Raw genomic sequence first — 23,462 nt, 5'->3', positions numbered from 1 at the left:
CAGATGTTTATGCCGCTGTGTTCTAGGGATCTCACAGTTTCATTTTCTCCCTCATATTGAAAGGGTTAGCAGTCAGGTAGGAAGGTTCCCAAGCGGCAGGAGGAAACAAATGACAAGCCAAGCAGCCGACTACCCAGCTCCACCCCACCCCACCCCGTTCCTTGAGCCACAGGAGGCTCCTTTTGATCCAGTGTTGCTATGCCAAAATGATAATCTTCTTTTTTTTTTTTAATTTATTTTTATAAAATGATAACCTTCTTAAAGTAACTTTTTCCCAAACCTTGAGCTGCTAATTGCCCAAAAAATACATCTTACTCAAGACAATGTTTTTCTTAAACTATGTTAATGAAACTATGTATCTTGCTTGGAGATCTATTTTCCTTCAAGGCATGTCAATTGTTTTATGGATACAATATATCTTGCCCAGAGACAACTCTTCCCCAGTGTTGCCCCTTGTACAGATATGTATGCTGTGGGAGAGAAACCCAGGTGCAATGCTCTCAGCCTTGAGGTGTTTCCTTTATCTGTAATCAACAGCTTGCTAACAAGTATAAGATGCCTTGCTAAAAACTGGCAAGGGAGTGTCTTTTCTGCCCCCTTCTGATGTCTATGTCAGAAGCTTTCTCTTTCCCTTTTATACTTAAATAAAACTTTGCTACATAAAATCTCCAAGTAACCAAGCCTCCTCTCTGCCCCCAAGCCTCCTCTTTGGCCCCAGATGGAAATCCTCTCCTCTGGAGGCCAAGAATCCTTGTGTGGTTCACAGGTCACAGCCGCAACATTTCACTATCTATCCATACATTTTTGTAGTAGATTTTTGTCTTCATTAACCACTGTCTTTACTCATCAAGCAGGTCAGAAACCTCCAAGTAATTCTGACTCCACTCTCCTCTCTCTTCACATTCAAGAAGTTGGAGGATTCTGATGATATTAATTGCTGAATGTCTCTGGAATACAGACTTCACTGTTCATACCTATAAAAATATCCTAATTCAGGCTCCATCATATCTTGCCTGGACTATTGCAAAAGCCTGCTAGATGGTCTCCATGCACTGGACTGTGTTTCCGATTCTATACAGCTGCTTCAGTGACTGTTTTTTTCAGAGGAAAAAGACAGAGGAAGAAAAGGAGAACTTAACTATTGTCACTTCTATGCTTAAAAAGCATGATGATGTAATGGATTTATAATTTACTATTCTAAGCAGGAAAAGGTCAAAAAGGAAAAGAAAAATAGGAACAAACAACCAAATGAAAACTCTAGCAAGAAATTAAGAGCCTTTCTTAGTAAGACCCTATCTGTTCCTTGTGACGTTATCTTTCCTTTCTAGTTATTCTCTGAGACCCAGTATCTTAGGATCCTCTCCTCATTCTTAGACCATTTTCTGTCGTTTATTGCCTCCATGTTCCAGTATATAATTCTTCATTCTTCCTGGAATACACTTCTCTTGCCTTATTCACAAGTGCCTTTTTCTGTGATTCCTACAATATATTGTATTAGAATTGTAACTTTTACTTCCTGTATGGTTTTTACAGTTGCTTAACTCATCTACTTCCCCTCTAAAAATCTAGATTTCTGAGTTTCCATCGTCATTGAGTTGCCAGTGTCAGCCCAGTGCCCAGCACACAGTAGATACTCAAAAGGAGCTTAATGCATGAATAAATCACTCTCTCAGGAGGGGCAGAGAAATAAAAGAAAAATATTGTTAAAGCCTAATTGCTGCAAAATAGAGGCATAGATGAAGACACAGTCTCACAGACTTCCATCCCTTGTCAGCAGTCACGCATGTGAAAGTTCATGAGCTGACAGTGCTAGTAGGTAGGTTAACACAGCTCCTGTGCAATTTTACCATCACTTTGGTCAGTTCACACCTGTGAAACCTACTTTGACATCATCTCTATAGCTGAGTGAGACAGTTGAGAGAAGTGAAAACCAAGAGATGACTGTTTTAGTGACTCTTCCTGAAGCACTGCAGAGTTTCTCTCTGGAGTTTTTCTGTCTCAGAAAACGTAACACAACAGCTGCACCATTAGGCCAGAGCTGATTTTAGAGCTTTTATTTCTGTCCTGCTGTAGTTCACAGGGGCTTCCCTGGTGGCTCAGTGGTAAAGAATCTGCCTACCAATGCAGGAGACTCAGATTCAATCCCTGGGTTGGAAAGACGTCCTGAAGAAGGAAATGGCAACCCACTCCAGCATTCTTGCCTGGGAAGTCCCATGGACAGAGGAGCCTGTTGGGCTACAGTTCATAGGGTTGCAAAAGTGTCAGATATGACTGGGTGACTAAAGAACACATGCCATTTTCCACTCCACTGTTTCTGAGTAAATGTATCTCCAGTTGAATTTCCTGCGGACTGTGAGGCATTATTTCTCTTAATATATTTTGGCTTTTGGAGCACTTTGTTGTTCCTGTTCGGTCTTCCCCCATTCCCCTGCACCCTCACCGTGCCCTGCTATGCTGTCCCACTTTCTCTTCTTGCAGGGATTGTTTCCATCATCACCCTAACCAGGCTGGTGTATGAGTGTTATATTTGCGTGATCCATGTCAGAATGATCCATTTTCCCCAGGCCTGGAGGAGCATTCCTTGCATCTGGCTGTCCTCAATAGTGTGGTCAGGAGCATCTCTCCTGGGCTGGAACAACCACATCCTGGACATGCATGGACCAGGCTGCACTGGAGACTGGCCATCCAAGGACACCAGCCACTCGTCCTTTGTGCTTTTCTTGTTTCTTGGCTGCCTGATGGTGTCATTGCTCATTGTCAAGGCCATATTCTCTTTTCCATTCAAAATGTGAGTCGAAGACTATGAACACCCCTCCCTCAAACTGTTCTGGGTAGACAGTTTCCCTCAGAAAAGAATCATACTCTTCCCCCACAGCTGGTGCAGCTCTCAGGGACTTCCAGCTTGATTAAATTTTGCATGGTGAGTCACTGTCTAAAAAAAAAATGCATGAGGAATTTACTCTCTACATCAATCTCTAAACCAGAAAAAGGAAGCAAAAGTGTTCTGGAAGGACCCAATCAACGACAACCCTCAAAACCCTACATTCTCAAGCACTCTTAGAATTGAAAAACCTCATAAAGGGGATTTCGCACTTCCCATAATTTAATTCGCCGAATCTGCTCTGAAAAATGGTACAGATACTTTGTCTGGAAATCACTTTTTGAGTCATAAAAGACAAGAACTGACGATGGCAGGTTTCGTGTTAAGTGCTAACAAGAAGGAAGTCTAAAGTAACAGACTGGAGAATGCTTCATATTCCAGTTTCTAACTTCAGTCATGTATGTTTTCCTTACTCATTGCCTTTTTCTACTCTTTTCTCCTCTCTCACCAAACTTCTCTAGTCTCTTGCTCAATCTGCCAACCCCCTCTAGCTTTCACCTCTTTAAAATCACTTAGTCACTTGTATTATTTTAAATCACGACCTATCATTCTCAACTTTCATGTTCCAACATTTTTCGTGCACATTTGTTCTGAAAACAAAATCAAATCCCTGATTCAGTCCAGCTATGTGTTTTCTCTATGACTGTAGTCAATAAGATAAGCTGGAGAAAAACCACATAGGATTCCCAGCATCTATACTCAGTGAGGAGTGAAACATTCTGTTATTGTTGTCTAGTAATCTTTGGATCTCTGGATGATCCACTCTGTGTGTGTCTGTGTGTGTTAAGTCACTTCAGTGGTGTCTAACTCTTGGTGACCCCATGAACTGTAGCCCCTCAGGCTCTTCTGTCTGAGGGATTTCCAAGGCAAGAATACTGGAGTGGATTGCCATACCCTCCTCCAGGAGATCTTCCTGACCCAGGGATTAAACCCAAACCTCTATGTCTCCTGCACTGGCTGGCAAATTCTTTAATACTAGCACAACCTGGGAAGCCCAGTCTACTCTCTACTCAGTTGCTATTGCTATTACAAATCATCAGTTCTCATCTTACTCTCTTGTCCTACTATGCCCCAACCTCATTTTTATCAACAATCTTGCTTCTTATTTGTTGGGAAAAATAAAGTTATTATCATGAAACTCCTCAACTCCTTGCCTCCATGTTCTAACTCAGACTTCACTCTTTAGTTGCAAGGTAATGGGAGAGATCTCTCAGGACCAATCTGATCCTAGATTCTTGTTTTTTCCCCACCCCCATTCTCTGCTTCAGGGACCTCTCTCAAGTAATAATTTTCTCTTTTACTTATATCCTCAATTTCTCCCTTACTACTGGCTCAATATCTCTAGTGTGGTGGTGGTGGTTTAGTCACTAAGTCGTGTCTGACTCTTGTGACCCCATGCCAGGCTCCTCTGTCCATGGGATTCTCCAGGCAGGAATACTGGAGTGGGTTGCCATTCCCTTCTCCAAACTCTAGCATATAACTGTGCAAATTTAATTCAAAATATATTCTCAACTCCCTCTAGCTTATCACTTTATTCTACTCCTTATCACTGTTAACTTAAAGAAAATTGATGCCACATCATCACTCAATAAGCATTTGGTTGACCAATAATTATTAAACATCTAAAATGTACCAATTGCTTGCTGTTATGAGCTGAATATCTGAATATCAGATATTCAGTGTGATGGTGTAGGAGATGGGGCCTTTGGTAGGTAAATAGGGACATATGAGAATGGGGTCATGAGGGTGGGGCCCTCGTGTGGTTATAAGTACCCTTATAAGAAGACAAAGAGAAACCACCTCATTCTCTCTCTCCACTAACAGGAGAATATAGAGAGAATGTGCCCATCTACAGGCCAAGAAAAGAGGCCTCAGAATGAAAACCTTGCTGACAACTTGATCTTAGACTTCCCAATCTCCAAGTCTGTGAGAAATGAGTTTCTATTGTTTAAGCCACTCAGTAATGTGTTATGGAAGCCCAAGCAAAGACAATTACTAATCACTGAGGCTACACAGTGAATAAGATTGAGCCACAGCCTCAGAAAACCTGCCATTTACTAAAGTAAATTCACATATTTGTTCCTCAACCCATTGCAAATTGGTGATTCCTTCTTCTACCACACTCTCATAGAAACAGCACTCATTAAGGTCACTGATGGTCTCCCACATGTTAGAGCCAATGGACACTTGTCAGGTTTTTTTTTTCGTGGCATCTGTGGCATTGACACTTGTGACATTGTTGACAGCTCCCACTTAATTGTGAGTTTCTGCTCTCAATGTTTCTAGGACCCCTTTCTCTGCCATTTTTGTTACTGACTCTCTGGCCCCATCTTCTTGTCTCATTCGAGGGCTTCTTTCCCTTGGACCTCTTTATTCTTGCTTTCCTCTTAATCCATTCACTTTATACTGCCACCAGATTAATTGTTCTCAAGGGCAAATTTTCTCGTGTCACTACCCAGAATAAGTCTTTTAAGGTTCCATTGCTTTCATACTGAAAAATAAGGCCCCTGAGCTGACTCTCAGGTCCTGTATGGCCATCTCATTTTTCACACACCAGTCTCATCCAGTCTCATTTTCCCCACACACCGTCCCTTTAGCCACCTCAGGCTCCAGGGAACTGTAGTATTTCTTGTCCCCAGAAATTGACATGTTATTTTACCTCTTTGTCTTAGCCCATTTCCTTTCCTTGAAACATTTTGTCTCTCCTGCTTGTCTAAATGTCTCCTCGCCTCAGAAGGACTGAGATCAGGATCTACTTGCTATTACCTACCTCCGAATTGGTTATCTCTCCTGTATATTCCCATAGCCCTCACCAGTCACCTCCCTCATGGCATGTATCACCTTTGGCAGCAGTATATTTATGTACTTGTCACCCTCACCGAATAGTGAACTTCTCAAGAGGAGAGACCCGGTCTTATTTATTTCTACATACATGCAGTAGGGACAAGCAACTATTTTTGGAAAGAGTTACAGAGGGCATAGGAAGGAGAAGTGGTAGAACTACAAAGAGGTGTGACCAGGTCTCTGCTGCCAAATTGGTAAACAAGTGTTAGGGGAAACACGCTGACAGAAACTGCCCACTTTGACCAGGCACCAAAGTAACCATTTCCATCAGTTATTTTATGACAGGAGGTCCCAATAAGGAGCATGGAACTAACAAACCACTACCAATCGGAAGAATTTGGGAAAGGTCAAAAGGAGATGCCACATGTCCTACCACCTCCCAGAATCCTCCTCGCTGAAGTTCATCTTGGCTGGGCAGTGTAGGCACCCCCAGGAATGACCCCAAGTCAGAGTGATTGGCCAGAGTCAACCGGGAAAGTAATCCCGTCACCAAAACTGCAAGGCATGTGACAGAGCAGTTCTCCTGTGTTCTTCTACCTTGCTGCTCTCTGCCTGGGCTTCCCTTCCTAATAAAATCTCTTGCTTTGTCAGCCCATGTCTCTGTGGACAATTCATTTCTGAGTGTTAAACAAGAGCCCACTCTCAGGCCCTGGAAGGGGTCCCCCTTCCTGCAACACAAGGATGTCAGTCACCAGCAATTGCAGCCACCACACGTTTATCATACTAACAGGAGGAACTTCTGTTACCGAGTCCAAGATTGTTCTGCAAGCCACATGACATGTCAATAAATTGGGAGACAAGGTTTTGGGATGAGGAATTAATGACTTTATTTTGAAAGCCAGGAGTCCCAGGAGATGGCATACTAATGTCCTAGAGAACCATCTTGCTGGGGTCGGGATGCTAGCTTCTTTTATAGAACAAAGAGTGGGGGTATGAGGAGGTAAAGTAAAAAGGACGTGTGTGTGTGTGTGTGTGTGTGTGTGTGTGTGTGTGTGTGAAGTCACTTCAGTCGTATTCAACTCTTTGCAACCCTATGGACTGTAGCCCATCAGGCTCCTCTGTCCCCGGAATTCTCCAAACAAGAATACTGGAGTGAATTGCCATGCCCTCCTCCAAGGGATCTTCCCAGCCCAGGGATTGAAACCACGTCTCTTATGTCTCCTGCATTGGCAGGCGAGTTCTTTACCACTAGTACCACCTGGGAAGCCCCAAAAGGCCATAAGTTGCAAATATTTCCTGGTTTCAGCCAGACTCTGGGATGGGATGTGTAGATATTCCCATTGAATACAATAACAATTCTAAGACCTACCAATAGAGGTTTGCACTTGTTAGGTAAAATTTTATTAAAATCAGAGTTTAATACATCAGAAAACATTTTATATTTAGTAATGATAAGAAATACAAAGTTAATAATTTATTTAAAATTCTTACTGCACTATGCAGATTACATCCATTATCTTTACAGAACTCCATGAAATAGATACTAATATTATTTTATTTATGGATTTATGAGCTAGGTTCAAAGGAGTTAAAATTTGCTTGCTTCAGGACACTTTGGTGCCTGGATTTGAACTTGGTTTGCTGTTGTATATTTTCACCAACTGATATGTAATCTTGATACAAGGAAAAAAACTCAACCTAATTAAAGGGACGTTAGTAAGTATACCAAGCTGAAACTCTGCTAGGAAGGGTCTTGTCTGTCTCTGCTGCCCACATATCCCCAGATTGTAACACAAGTTGCCTCAGCTCATAAGGGCTCATTGAATATTTGTGGAATGAATTAATGTCCAAAATGCCTTAAAGAAACACATCTAGCTGCCTTCATGGAAGGTTCATGCAATTTGAATCTATGGATATTATACTGCATTGAAAGAGACTTATGTAGTAAAGTTAATAAGGATTATAATAAATAAAAGACATTAAATTCCAGGCTTAATTAAGTAGATTGAGCATTACCACCTAACTCCACATCAGCTAATAAGTAAAAAAGAACAACCCAAATTAAATTAATCCAATTTTCCTAAATGTCAATCCAGATTAAGGGCCAAGCTTTTACTTAATATTCAACTTTATTTTCTCCCTACCCAGTTTTAAAGAGCCCTCTTGCAGCTGTTACATTTCTAACTGCTGAGATGCCAGACACCAGCTAAAGATATATCTGCATTTGGGAGAGAAATGTGTTTAAGATCCATTGTGATGTCAAAGAAAGAAAGGGACAAGCCAAAGCAAAAAGTGACTTTTAACTCTTCTTCCATCATTTTTATAACTAATGATGAATCATTATCAGTGGGTAACAGTGACAGAACCAATGGGTCAAAGGTTGATGTGATCCAGGTTTATCCTTTACAGGAATGAATAACGGTAATGAACAATGGGACTTAAATCAGACGCCATTTAGACTATCATTAAAAGGACCATTTTGGAATTCCCCATTCTGTGTAATATTAACAGAACTTCTGTGATTCAGAAGGAAATCTGAATTGCTCTTGGACTCTTTGACCTCAGGGAGTAATTGAGCAAGACAGATTCTTTTAATTCAGTGGTTGCTTTATACAATGGAAAATCACTTGTGGCGCAAGCTTTGTATCAGGCACCATCAACTTCTAACATGTCAGAAATTTTCACTTCAAATACATATTTTTAAATGACTGAATTTTCCAAAGCACATAATGTATTTCTCAAGAAATTAAAAAAAAGACATCCTTAGCAGTTAAAATAACTTTGTTTCATACACATGTGTGAAATAGCTAGAAAATCTCGAATTTTCTAGTAGTGTTGGGTCCTATTTAGTGTCATGTCAAATGTTTGTTCAATCAAATTCATCAAACAGACAATTCTAGGATGAAAAAGAAAATCAATTCCTTAATTTTATGTGAAACCAAAGACTGTTGCTGTATGTGTAACATGATAAAGAGGAGCTTCAGCCAAAGTGTTGCTGAGCAAGCTCTAGAAGGTACCATTGCAAAGCAACACACAAGGGCTTCACCGGTGGCTCAGATGGTTAAAAGCAATACACACACACAAAAATGGTGAATTTCAAGGTGATCAAGATTTATAGCTAATCATACATTAGCAATGGATGTACATGGTGAAGCCGGTGTTGATGGAAGATAGATGTCTCCATCTATTTCATTTCAAATATGAACATGGTAGGATTAGTCTCTCCTCCTAGTGATTTCTCATAATTTTCCAAGAATTCTAGATTTAGGAAAAAAGTTCCAGCAAAAACCAAACAAAGCTACATTTAAAGGAGAATGAAAGTAAGTGTAGAACTGTATTCACGAAATGTGTTATTTAATCTTCATTGCTTTTCAATAAATCCACTGCATAAATAGTGGTCAAAGCTACTGAAGAGGCCATTTTTTCATGAGTCGTTATTTAGACTAAACATGGATTGTGAGGACTCAAGGATTTCTTTGACAATATAGGAAAGTGAATCATTTTATTTCCTAATTTTCATTTCTTACATGACTATTCTACTGGTGTTGCATCTTCATAATTAATCACATTTGAAAGACTGCTAAATGATTCAGTTGGCCTATTGAAGAAGGAAGAACCAAAGAAAGAGTATTCACTAAATGAACTTTTTTGCTTTGTTTCTGAAGAAACAGATTTATTTTTTGTTTTCTCTGAATTGTTCTTTATTCCTGTATTTCTAAATCATATTTAAGTTAATACTCTAAGTTATGACAACATAAGATCATGTATAACAACAAAAACAAATTCCAACTGTCAGTGCAAATAAGCATGTCTATATAATCTAGAAAAGACAGAAGTTCTCCACGTAAAAATTTAAGTTGTCTGATTTCATACATTTCTTTAAAATTGAGTAATATAGTTTGAAGGTATTCGGTGGAGATTTTAGGAGGAAAAAAAAACTTTTCCAGGCCTTATCAATGATTCTGAAACTTTAGTATTTCTGTGAAAATTACTGACATTCTTAAAAGAAATGTAAAATCGCATGATTTGGAAGAATAATGATTTCCTGTAAGATAATTAATGCATTTAACAAAGTATATCCAATGATTCAGAAATAATACAGAGGCCCAGAGATGTTAAAAATATGTCCAATGTCACACATTTAGTTTATATTGAATCTTGGACCAGAGCTTTGCTTTTCTGATTCACAATCTAGTGTTCTAAATGAACTTTTAAACATCAAGTTTACCCCTGGGTTTGCAACATATAGTTTAAGAATGTTAATAAGTTGCTTCTGAAATGGAATAAACATGGCTTCATCTTTCTGTGAAACTGTTTCCTTTCTACCTTTATATATACAGATATTTAATTTATAAATAAGACTCTTTCTACCCTTCACTTAGTATGGCTTTAATAGCCTTAAATATGATTAAAATAGTATGTTTTATATTATGACTTTTACCACAAATTTTTTTAAATTAAAAAATAAATTTAAAAAATCCTCAGAAGGTAATACTGGCATTTGAAGACTGGGAAATAAAACTGATTCATTTTGAACTCTTGAGAAAGCCCCCTTTGCTTATATACTTCTAGTTTTAGCAAGAAAATCTGAGCCCTGTGTTTGAGTAAGTTTCATCCAAGTGATGAAAAGTACAATTAGTACTAATCCATTAGGCAAATTGTGACTTTTAGTCCCAGGTGTTAAGTCAATCCTATCATGATTTCTATTAAGTGCTTTAAAGAAAAGTATGATTGTGACTTCTTGAGGTCTTTAGGGTCTTACTTTTTGAGAAGTGAAAGAGATCTTAGTCATTGTGCTTTTATATTTAGAATGATCTGACCTAACAATAGTGCTGTGGGAAAACTGCATTTTACAACTGAAAGTGATGGGTTATTTTTTCAATAATTACAATAAACTTGCAGAGAAATTCTACATTGGATTTGATTATAAGCTGATAAATATCTTCCATTAGTGAATTAAATGGTAATGGAAACATGATTTTTTCCTCTTTTGGTTTCAGAGAAATCAAATATTTGCTACTTCAGGATCTTTTTATCACTTGCTAATGACATTAGGAATTTGTTCTAGTGACTCCAAGGAATTTACAGGGAAACATGTCCTGTATTCTGGAAGTAAGTGACCCACTCTGATGGTCTTCTCAAGTAGTCCAGGGGTCTTGGTGACCTGTAGCGCATAAGTAGGTAGGTACAACTGACAGCTATCAGCGTTCCAAAGAGAAAAAGTCCTCTATTTATCACCTGCAAAAAGAGTAAGAACTTTCCTTTTATTTGTTCAGAGATTAAAATCTTGAAAATAGACTTCATTCTTAAACAACATTATTTCACTTTTCTATTTGTTCTTTAGTGTGAAACAGAGATTTCATTGCATGACCACTAGGTGAAGTCCTGCAATGGCTGGTAATTTGAAGCTTCCTGCCTTCCTCTCTCTCCTCTCTCTTCCCAGAAATTCCTGAATCCACATGTTCTGTATAAAGAATTCTTAGCATTCAGTCTTTGTCCAGCCACAAAGAAATCCACAGTTGAAAAAAAAAAAAAAGAACTATGAACTCTGTCTTGGAAGAAGCCACAAGTGATTCCGTCACTGCTCAAACCCTGCACGAAGTGTCCCTAAGAAGAGTGATGGGTCCAGTGAACCTCTGTGACTTGGAAGATGCACATTCAAAGACTTAGGCACCTTCACCATCTACAGTCCATCAACCATACAAGCCGAGGAGTCCAGCCTGGGTTGTGTGCATTCCCTTATAATCCTGGCCTCTGACATTACACCCTTGGTCCTACATTTAACTGCCTATTGCTATCTCTTTCCCCTTTGGACTTTTAGCTTTTTGAGGGCCAGGAACCTTATTTTATTCATCTCTGTATGAATAAATCTCTATTCATCCCAATCTAGTCTCTATACAGCAAAGTAATCTTTCTAAAATCCACACCTGAGGCTACAAGTCTCCTTTGTCTTCAGATTTTCCTTAAAATAATATTCATGACGTCTCAGGTCCTACTTGCTATTCCAGCTCCTTCTCTTGTCGTTCTCACACATATGAGCTTCCTCCAGCTCCACCAAATACTTGCTGCTCTGAATGTCTGAGAGGGTTTTTCAACTTCCACCCTCCTTCCCCAGGTCTATGACCATCGTCCTCCAGGGCAGTGCCTCTCCACCGCAGGTCTCCATTTCCCGTACCAGTCTCTGAGCTATGCCAAGGGTAGGGACTGCCTCATGTTCATCCGCATGCCTAGCTCAGTGTCTACATACTAAATAGAACTATTTATTTAGTGAATAAAGTTGTAACATTTCCACAGGGGAAGATCAGGAATCTGAATCTCCATTTAATGGCATCTGTGAGTCGACTGCCCAAAATTAATGTGGCATAGCATTACATTGGAATTAGATTGTGTTTTATAAGTGATTTGACCTTGTCCAATTTTTTTATGTTAAAATCCTAGAAATCTCAGCATTGGAAGGAATCTCATTGCATTCCCATCTTAAGTCATTGACAGTCACTACAATACTTAGATGTTTTTCTCAAAGAACAAATATAATTTTGTATTACCGGTTTTGTCTTTTTCAGAAATAGAATTATTTGTACTTGTTGTTCAGTTGCTAAGTTGTGCCTGACTCTTTGCGACCCCATGGACTGCAGCACGCCAGGCTTCCCTGTCCTGCACTATCTCCCAGAGTTTGCTCAAACTGAAGTCCGTTGAGTCAGTGATGCCATCCAACCATCTCACCCTCTGTCACCCTCTTCTCCTACCCTCAATCTTTTTCAGCATCAGGGTCTTTTCTAATGAGTCAACTTTTCGCATCAGGTGGCCAAAGTATTGGAGCTCTAGCTTCAGCAACAGGCCTTCGAAAGAATATTCAAACCAGTCAATCCTAAAGGATTTTGCCCAATTTTATAAATTAAACCCATAGGAGTATTGCATGAAGAAAGTCAACTGCTAAATAACAGTAAAAGGTCATGCTACTAAAATAAAGTAAAAAGTTTAGAAATATTAGCATCAGTTTCTTTTTTGAATTTTCTTCTCTTCAAGAGTTGCCTCTTCTTTGTAATTTTGTTCATTAGGCATTCTGTCACCTGTGTAGCCAGGACATTTTTTATCGGAAGGCAAACACTTGGTGTCTGTTTTGTTATTTCTGTATTTGTCTGAGGTAAACATAACCATAACACTGTGAACTTCAACATATCAAATTACAAGTAAGTGTAACTTGTTCCCACCTTTTTCTGCCAGTGCCAACGCAGCACTGCTTCATGGTATCTTATTCTGGAAAAGGTGACCTGTAAAAGTTTAAAAAGTATTCTTAAGTATTCTATAATGGCTAAACAGAAGATTAAAATGAGGAAAAGTCTTGAATCCAGACCTTACCATGGTATAAAGAGGAATAAAGGTAGATGGCATAATAGCATGAAGAAATCTCTCTATGTTCTTTTGGAAGATGAACCACCTTGAATTGACGTGTGCTCGCATCTGTAATAATGTAAGGAGTCTCAAAGAATATCTTTTAAAAAGTACCTTTTAATTGCTTACAACTTAGTGTCACTCTTCATTCCCATTCACCACAAAGCCAGACTCAAAGTAGTCAAATAAACTCTTGCTTCCTATCCATTTCAGCCATTTCCTTTTCGGCCATTGTCAGAGGACAGTAACTTGAAAAGGTACAGCAATTATGCAAACCCTGTTAGAACTCTATTTTGCTCCAGGGTCGATTCTATTTCAGCAAGTGTTTGCATGAATCTGTGAGTTGTCTGTGAGCCCAAAGATTTGATTAGTTTCTGTTATTTCCTGGTCAGTTTGCAACATTATTTTGGCAAGAAGAGATCTGTTTAAAGCTATGCCTCTAGGTTTATTCCATATTGAGGTTAAATCTTATGTTATAATTGTCTTGTTTTTAAGACAAGGCAAGATATCTCAATGAGAATTCCAGAAGCTTACAGAAGCTTACCTTCACCACATATGAAAAAATTCCGCTCAAGTTGAAGTCTACTTTATTTCTTTCTGTCTTCAGGAGAGATGGAAAATAGCTACACTCTTTCTAAAAATTTATCTTGTAAATTTTTTTCATTTGATTGAAAAACTATAACCATAGTCATTCACTGTGAGTTTTCATGTGACTGGCTCAAAATGGAATTGTGGTTTTCTTCTGAGTATTAATCTACTGACTGTGAATTTCTTTGGTGTTACATATTTCTTTTAGTACAAAACCCCTCAAAGACTATTTAATGCTACTTTAAGTTTACAGCTTATAATGTTAAGAATGGAAAGGTTAATCAATGTCTCTAAAATTTTCCAAATATATTAACTCATATCAAAAATATTTTTTCATTAAACAGTGTATTACTAACTCTACTAAATGTCTAAGGCTTGAGCTTATGAATGATCAGATATTGAAACTAGACACTTTTTTGTTTTTGTTACCTCCTAAATGTCCCTGAAATATAGATGAAGATGGTGTGTGGGGTCATTATCACTGTCTCTGGCTTCATATCTCAACCATGTAAAAAGGAATGCCCTGTGTGTGTGTGTTTTCTTTTGGCACCTATTCTTACACAGCATGCGTGAGATGGGGCTGGAACAAAGAAAAATTAAAGAACCTTTATTAGAATATCAGTGCGTGATCTTATTGAAAATAACAAAACCTTCTCACTTACCTCTATGTAATTGTACATGGATAGGTCTGAAATTGCATGGTCATCTGGAATTCTAAATCTTGAGAATTCTGGAAGACACATACCTAGAATCCAAGTTAAATAAGATATCTTTCCCAAAACAGTCTGTAAAAAAATGGGCTGAACTCTATACACTTTAAATTAAATGGTGTATTGTCTACCAGTTTTCTCTCTAACCTTATAAAACTACGGACAACAAAGCTGTATGACCAACAATCTATGAATACTGAGCAATAACACATGGATGTTTCCCATCACCTAGTTTAATAAAGCTTATGATAAAGACTATGAAATATACTAGATTAGTAAATCATTATTTTTTACTTCACAAATGGAAAGCAGTTCATATAAATGACTTTAAAGTGATTCCAAATCCTTAGATGTTGCTACTCTCCTTTTTGTTCTTCCTTGCTACCCCATGTAAATTTGTTTCATTTGAACTTAAGTAACCTGTTTCTGTAGTGTAGTGGTTATAACATTCGCCTCACATGTGATATGTCCCTGATTCTAAACCAGGCAGAAACAGACTTCTCTTCTGGCTTCCCTGGTGGCTCAGGCAGTAAAGAGTCTGCCTGCAATGCAGGAGATCTGGGCTTGATCCCTGGGTCAGGAAGATCCCCTGGAGAAGGGAATGGCTATCTGCGTCAGTATTCTTACCTGGGAAATCCCATGGACAGAGGAGCTTGGAGGGCTACAGTTATGGGGTCACAAAAAGTCAGACATGACTGAGCAACTAACACTCACCTCAGCTCACTTTGTTAGCTTAAACATCAGCTCCTCCATTATTCTCTTGTCTCCCAGAGGAAGGCTCCATGTTTTACTCATGTTTGAAAACTTAAACTGGTATATGGTAAATACTGAATAAATATTTGATAAAGTAATGATTAATGCAACTTCACAGGGCCAAACAACTCCCATTTTGGGGAAGCCATTTCTAAAGTCAGAGAGTGCACATGAGTACAAGCCCCAGCTTCATCACTTACTAGCTACTTGGCTTTGGGCAAGTTACTTAAGCTTAAATTTCCTAAGTTGTAAACTCTAAGCTTAAATTTCCTCAGTTGTAAACCAGGGACAAGAATAGTACCTATGTCCCACGTTTTTCATGAGATAATACATTAAAAAAACATTGCAAGATCCCCAACACATATTATATGTTCAGTGATGTTAGTTATTGTTGTGATAATTAGTTTTGTCTTCAATCTCTTATAACTAAAACCAGTATTGACAGTATGTTCTGCTATATAAGCTTTCAGTCTATCTCCACTATTGTCATCACATGCTAACCAATCACACAATGGCTAAGAAGGGAGGAAACGAAATACCTCTGGATCCTGAGCATCTGCATGAAATAACTGAGAAAGGAAGTAAGAAATCCAGAAGAAATTTACCCTAGAATCCATAATCTTTTCAGATTCAGTACCATACTGTTCACTGACACCCTGTAACACTTAACATTTTTTTTACTCAGAGCTTACTTTATTCCAGCCTTTTTTTAAACTTTTTTTTTTTTGAGGTATAGCTGATGTACGATATCCCAGCAGGTGCAATGGTAAAGAATCCACCTGCCAATGCTGGAGACCCTAGAGATTGAAGTTTGATCCCTGGGTTGGGAGGAGCCTGGGAGTAGGAAGTGGTAACCCACTTTGAAAGTCCACGGACAAAGGAGCCTGGCAGGCTACAGTCCTTGGGGTTGCGAAAGAGTTGAACACTGCTGAGCCCACACAAACAGTCACAGTCACACTATATGAGTTACAGGGGTACAACACAGTGATTCACAATTTTTAAAGGTTATACTTCACTTATAGTTATTATAAAATATTGGTTATATTCCCTGTGTTGTACGGTATATCCTTGTAGCTTATTTACTTTATCCCTCATAGTTTGCCCCTCACCTTACCCTTTTACCCACTAGTAATCACTAGTTTGTGTCTGTGAATCAGGCTTAAAAAAAAAAACACACACTTTACACAAGTCATTTGATTTAACCTTCACAGCTTTCTGAAGCTGGTATTATCCCCACTTTATTGATGGGGAAAAAATGAGACTTTAAAAAGATAAAATGACTTGTTCAAGGTCACAGGGCTAATAAGCTGGCAAGTCAAGACTGGAAACTGGAGAAAAGAAGAAGGCGGAGGAGTAGGTGGACATGGAGTACAACTCTCTCCATGGATACATCAGGAATGTACCTTCAGACACAGAAGTGCATGCAGAATACCATCTGAGAGCGGACAGGAGTACCTGACCAGAGGATAAGAATATATAGAATCACGCAAGACTTGGTAGATGAAGGAACTAGGGGAAAAAGCAGGAGTGTTAGTAGGACTGGACCTGCCCTCAGTGGGTGGGGGCACTGAAGCAGGAGTCCGATCCCCACATCGGGGCAATTGTCTGAGTCAGAGGAGAAACATTTAAGGCTGAGAGTGAAACAGCTGATCTGTGGCAGCCTAAATGGAATGAGAATCAGACAGTCCTTGCTGCAGCCATACATACCCCGGACAGGGACACAGGTCTCCTGCAAGGCGCAGTGGCTGGGAGCTGGAGTTTAGGGATTGTGGAGCAGTCCCAGGGTAAGGGCTGCTGTTGACTCTGAAGAGATGGATAGAGACGTGAGGGAGGAGAAATGCCTGTGTGGTGGGAAATGCCTGTAGAGGAAAGTTAGGCAGCCATGGAAGCCAGGCGATACTGCTGAGTCACACGTAGGGTGTGGAGCCATCACCACAGCCTCTCTCTCCCCACACGCCAGCACCCGCAGCTGAACAATAGACAGGCTTGCCCTTCAAACGCCTGACCGCACTGAACTACAGAGTAGGACCCCACCCAGGGTGCCCTTTGAGTGACTGATGCGCTGCTGATCTAGAGAGTAGGATCCCAGCCAGGGGTCCCCTCTATGTGCCTGATGCATGGAACAACAGAGAAGGACCCCAGGCAAGGGAGCCCTCTAAGTTCCTGAACGGACAGAGCTACAGAGAAAGACTGGCCAAAGAGGCCTACTGATCGTTGGCTACCAGAGGCTCGAAACAAGACTCTGTTAGGGCCATAACTCCTGCAGTGGGGGCAGTCCATGTCCCCGCACACTTGGCGCCACTAGGGTCCTCACAAGCCAAACAGCTGTGCCAACTTCATGCTCAACTCTCACTAGGGCAGAGCTGCCACAGGCAAAAAGTCTTGTGTCTATGGGCGCAGGGTCGCTTTGGTTGTGTCTGACTCTTTGCGACCCTGTAGACTGTGGCCTGCCAGGCTTCTCTGTCAGGGAGTGGGGTTCTCCAGGGAATACTGGAGCGTATTGGCCAATACTGGTTGCCATACCCTTCTCGAGCAGTATATTTCCTGCTGCCTTGGCCGCCAACTCCCCTGAGTACCTGATGCTGCCAGAACCCCAGTGACCCAAGCAGCTGCACCACCTCCACACCTGGCCCTCACAGGGGCAAACCCAAGTCTTCCAGGGAAGCCTCAGGAGCAAACCCCAGTGAGTGACCCATATGCAGAGGTGGAAATAAAACCACAATTGAACCAGGGGCAGTGTGGCTAAAGAAGAAGACCCAAAACCTTCCCACCAGCTGTACAAGCTGCAGATTCAATCCACACGATCAACTAGGCAGACTCTGTGTCTATGGAATACATAAATGGTCAGCGAGAGCTCCCACAAAAGAAAATGCACTAGTTCTGATAGCTGTGGACATTGGAGGCAAGAACACATAGGAGTAGAACCAGATTAGAATCTGAGCTGTCCCCACAGCAGGTCCAGAGATCAGCACAGTTTTGGAGGCCATCCTAGGGAGGTAAGGTGGACTGTGACTCCCAGTGAGGGAAAGGACAGCAGTGACTCAAGAAAAACATTTGTTATTCTTATCATTTATTGTTCTTATGTTTTGACTTGCTCCATAGATTCTTTTGGATCTTTTTTGTTTTTCCTCCCCCCCGCCTGCTGTACAACTACAACAACTGTTGTAGTTGTCAATTTAACTGGCACTATGAAATCTAATTAAGCTTTTGAGTTTTTTTGTTTTTTCTTTTTCTCAGTCACATTTTTTATTGTTATAAACCTCTACCTCTACATTGGGCTTTTGCAGTTCTGTGGAGTCCCCCCCCTCCTTTTTTTCTTTTCTCCTCTTTTTAATTTTTTAAATCTATTATTATTTTTTCTACATTTATTCCTTTGTTTGCTTTTCCTATTGTCTTTTTCCCCTTGCAGTTAATCTTGAATGTATATAAATCTTCTTTATCTACCTCTATTTTACTTTGCATATCTATTCTTTCTTTCTTTTCTTTCTTTCCTTTCCTCTCAACATATTTGCTAGTTTTATTTTTATTGCTTTATTTCCCAATTGGCCCTTGCTTTAGTTTTGTTTTCCAGTTTGTGCTTTAGTTAGTTTTCTTCTTGTAGATATAATTTTTTATTTCCTTTGTTTGCCGGGTCAATCTACTCTATTTTTGTTGAACTGTTTTGACTTTGCTTATGAGTATATATGTATATGTGTATATTCTATTATGTTAATTATTATTTGCCTGATTTTGTAACTGCCATTTGTCTGGAGTTCATCTTTGGTTTCTCATTTTCGGATATTTGCTTTAATCTCACTTAATGCCATAACAAACCACTTGTGGAATCTTTAATCCTGACCAGAGATCAAGAGAGATCAAGCGTTGAGCCTTTGGAGTGGGAGCACTGACTTCAAGACCCTAGACTACCAGAGAACTAACCCTGCTGCTGCTGCTGCTGCTGCTGCTAAGTCGCTTCAGTCGTGTCCGACTCTGTGCGACCCCATAGACGGCAGCCCACCAGGCTCCCACGTCCCTGGGATTCTCCAGGCAAGAACATTGGAGTGTGTTGCCATTTTCTTCTCCAATGCATGAAAGTGAAAAGTGAAAGTGAAGTTGCTCAGTCATGTCCAATTCTTAGCGACCTCATGGACTGCAGCCTACCAGGCTCCTCTGTTCATGGGATATTCCAGGCAAGAGTACTGGAGTGGGGTGCCATTGCCTTCTCTGAAACTAACCCTAGGAAGTATCAAATAGTGAGAACTCACACAAAGGAAACCACTTGAATACACTACCCAGCATCACCCAACCACCAAGAACACCCTGTGCAGGATGCCTCATCTAAACAACAAACAAAATGAAAGTACACACCCAGTCATCAGCAGACAGGATTACCAGCTCACTCAGCCTTGCCCATCAGAGGAAAAGCAAACAAACAAAGAAAAACTCAGCACAAATCTCACCCTATACAAAGCTTACACAAACCACTGGATCAACCTTAGGAAGGCAGAAACCAAAAGGAAGAAAGAATTCAACCTTGAAACCTGGGAAAAGGAGACCTCAAACACAATACATTAAAAATAATAATGAAATGGCAGAGAAATACAACACAAATGAAGAAACAAACTAGAAACACAGAAGTCCAAATAAATGAAGAGGAAATAGGCAAACTACCTGGAAAAGAATTCCGAATAATGACAGTAAAGATGATCAAAAACCTTGAAAACAAAATGGAGAAAATGCAAGAATCAATTAACAAAGACCTAGAAGAATTAAATAATAAACATACAGAGACAAACAACACAATTACAGAAATGAAAAATACTCTAGAAGGAATCAAAAGCAGAATATCTGAAGCAGAAGAATGAATCAGTGAGTTGGAAGATGAAATAGTGGAAATAACTTCTGAAGAGAAGAATAAAGTAAAAAGAATGAAAAGAACTGAAGATAGTCTCAGAGACCTCTGGGACAATATCAAACACACCAACATTTGAATTACAGGGGTCCCAGAAGAAGAAGAGAACAAGAAAGAGTATGAGAAAATTTTTTAAGAGATTTTAGTTGAAAATTTCCCCAACATGACAAAGGAAATAGCCAATCAAGTCCAAGAGGCACAAAGAGTCCCACATACAGGATAAACCTGAGGAGAAACACCCCAGGCACATACTCATCAAACTAACAAGACTAAACACAAAGAAAGTATATTAAAAGCAACATAGGAGAAGCAACAAGTAACATACAAGGGAAACCCCATACACTTAACAGCTGATCTTTCAGCAGAAACTCTGCAGGCCAGAAGGGAATGGCAGGATATATTTAAAGTATTGAAAGGGAAAAACCTACAACCAAGATTACAGTACCCAGCAAGGATCTTATTCAGAATTGATGGAGAAATAAAAAGCTTTTCAGACAAGCAAAAGTTAAGAGAATTCAGTACCACCAAACCAGCTTTACAACAAATGTTAAAGGGACTTATACAGTCAAGAAATACAAGAGAAGAAAAAAGATCTACAAAATAAACCCAAAACAAGAAAATGGCAATAGGAACACATATATCAATAATTAGTTTAAATGTAAATGGATTAAATGCTTCAACGAAAAGACTGAATGGCTGAATGGATACAAAAACAAGACCCATATATGTGCTGTCTACAAGAAACTCACTTCAGACCTAAAAACACATATAGACTGAAAGTGAAAGGATGGAAAAATATATTCCATGCAAAAGGGAAGCAAAAGAAACCTGGAGTAGCAGTCCTCATATCAGACAAAATAGATCTTAAAATAAGGAAGATTACAAGAGATAAGGAAGGACACTACATAATGATCAGGGGATCAATCCAAGGGAAAGATGTAACGATTGTAAATATCTATGCAGCCAACATAGGAGCACCTCAATACATAAGACAAACACTAACAGACATAAAAAGAGAAATTGATAGTAACACAATATTAGCAGGAGACTTTAACACCCTACTCACACCAATGGACAAACCAACAAAACAGAAAATTAATAAGGAAACACAAGTCTTAAATGATACATTAGGTGAGATGGATCTCATTTATATCTTTAGGACATTCCATCCAAATGCAGAAGGCTATACCTTCTTCTTAAGTGCACATGGAGCATTCGCCAGTACAGACCACATCTTGGGTCACAAACCAAACCTCAGTAAATTTAAGAAAATTGAAGTCGTATCAAGCATCTTCTCTGATCACAATGCTATGAGACTAGATATTAACTACAAGGAAAAAACTGTAAGAAACACAAACACATAGAGATTAAACAACACATTTCTAAATAACCAACAGGTTACTGAAGAAATCAAAAGGGAAATAAAAAAATTCCTAGAAACAAATGACAATGAAAACATGACAACTCAAAACCTATGGGATGCAGCAAAAGCAGTTCTAAGAGGGAAGTATAGCAATACAATCCTACCTCAAGAAACAAGAAAAGCATTGAATGGACAACCTAACTTTACACCTAAAACAAGTGGAAAAAGAAGAATTAAAAAAAAAACCAAAATTAGTAGAAGGAAAGAAATCATAAAGATCCATGCAGAAATAAATGAAAAAGAAATGAAAGAAACAATAGTAAAAATTGATAAAACTGAAAGCTGGTTCTTTGAGAAGATAAACAAAATTGACAAGCGTTTAGCCAGACTCATCAAGAAAAAAAAGAGAGAAGAATCAAATCAACAAAATTGGAAATGAAAAAGGAGAGGTTACAACAGACAATGCAGAAATACAAAAGATTATAAGAGACAATTAGGAATAACTATATGGCAACAAAATGGATAACCTGGAAGAAATGGACAGATTCTTAGAAAAGTTCAATCTTCCACAACTGAACCAGGAAGAAATAGAAACTATGAAAAACTCAATTGCAAGCACCGAAATGGAAGCTGTAATAAAAAAATCTACCAAAAAAACAAAAGCCCAGGACCAGATGGCTTCACAGGAGAATTCTATCAAACATTTATAGAAGAGCTAATGCCTATCCTTCTAAAACTCTTTCCAAAAATTGCAGAGGGAGGAACACTTCCAAACTCATTCCACGAGGCCACCATCACCCTGATACTGAAACCAGACAAAGACAACACACAAAAAGAAAACTACAGGCCAATATCACTGATGAACATACATAAAAAAAAATCCTCAACAAAATCTTAGCAAACAGAATTTAGCAACACATCAAAAAGCTCATACACCATGATCAAGTTGGGTTTATTCCAGGGATGCAAGGATTCTTCAATATATGCAAAGCAATCCATGCGGTATACCATGTTAACAAATTGAAAGATAAAAACTATATGATAATCTCAAGAGATGCAGAAGAAAGACTTTGACAAAATTCAGCATGCATTAAAACTCTTCAAAAAAATGAGCATAGAAGGAACCTACCTCAACATAGTAAAGGCCATATATGATAAATCTACAGCAAAAATTATTCTCAATGGTGAAAAACTGAAAGCATTTCCCCTAAGATCAGGAACAAGACAAGGGTGTCCACTTTCACTGCTATTATTCAACATAGTTCTGGAAGTCATAGCTACCTCCATCAGAGAAGAAAAAGAAATAAAAGGAATTCAGATTGGAAAAGAAGTAAAGCTCTCACTGTTTGCAGATGACATGATGCTGTACATAGAAAACCCTAAAGATAGTATCAGAAAATTACTAGAGCTAATCAGTGAATTTAGCAAAGTTGCAGGATACAAAATCAATACACAGAAATCATTTATGTTTCTATATACTAACAATGAAAAATCAGAAAGAGAAATTAAGGAATCAACCCCATTCACCACTGCAACTTAAAGAATTAAATATCTAGGAATAAACTTACCTAAGGAGACAAAAGAACTGTACACAGAAAATTATAAGACTCTAATGAAAGAAATAAAAGAGGACATACACAGATGCAGAGATATTCCATGTTCCTGGGTAGGAAGAATAAATATTGTGAAAATGATGATACCACCAAATTCAATCTACAGATTCAATCTGATTCCTACCAAATTACCAATGACATTTTTCACCAAACTAGAACAAAAAATTTCACAATTCATATGGAAACACAAAAAACCCTGAATAGCCAAAGCAGTCTTGAGAAAAAAGAATGGAGCTGGAGGAATCAACCTTCCTGACTTCAGATTATACTGCAAAGCTACCATCATCAAGACAGTATGGTACTGGCACAAAAACAGAAACATAGATCAATGAAACAAGATAGAAAAGCAATAAATAAACCCATGCCCCTCTGGGTACCTTATTTTTGACAAAGGAGGCGAGAATATACAGTGGGGCAAAGACAGCCTCTTCAATAAATGGTTCTGGGAAAACTGGACAGATACATGTAATATAATGAAATTAGGAAA

General features: G+C 39.0%; 2 protein-coding genes across 2 annotated transcripts in view; one reads left to right on the top strand and one right to left on the bottom strand.

The window, feature by feature from the left end:
- The first annotated feature begins 463 nt into the window (after window positions 1-463).
- On the top strand, window positions 464-8,942 carry OPN3 (opsin 3). Its single transcript, XM_043484663.1, is given in 5 exon segments — window positions 464-548; window positions 2,479-2,736; window positions 2,739-2,788; window positions 5,688-5,818; window positions 7,762-8,942. Coding segments are annotated over 5 exon segments (843 nt in total). The 3' UTR covers window positions 8,081-8,942.
- Window positions 8,943-9,309: 367 nt separating this feature from the next.
- Window positions 9,310-23,462, bottom strand: part of KMO (kynurenine 3-monooxygenase) — a 63,837-nt gene continuing 49,684 nt past the window's right edge. The window contains 5 exon segments of the mRNA XM_043485382.1: window positions 9,310-10,763; window positions 10,766-10,903; window positions 12,877-12,936; window positions 13,025-13,126; window positions 14,308-14,390. Of these exon segments, the coding sequence (XP_043341317.1) occupies window positions 10,701-10,763; window positions 10,766-10,903; window positions 12,877-12,936; window positions 13,025-13,126; window positions 14,308-14,390 (446 nt within the window). The 3' untranslated portion in view covers window positions 9,310-10,700.

The sequence above is a fragment of the Cervus canadensis genome, chromosome 13, assembly GCF_019320065.1.
Source record: "Cervus canadensis isolate Bull #8, Minnesota chromosome 13, ASM1932006v1, whole genome shotgun sequence".
NCBI lineage: Eukaryota > Metazoa > Chordata > Mammalia > Artiodactyla > Cervidae > Cervus > Cervus canadensis.
This window is presented reverse-complemented; position numbering and strand designations above follow the sequence as displayed.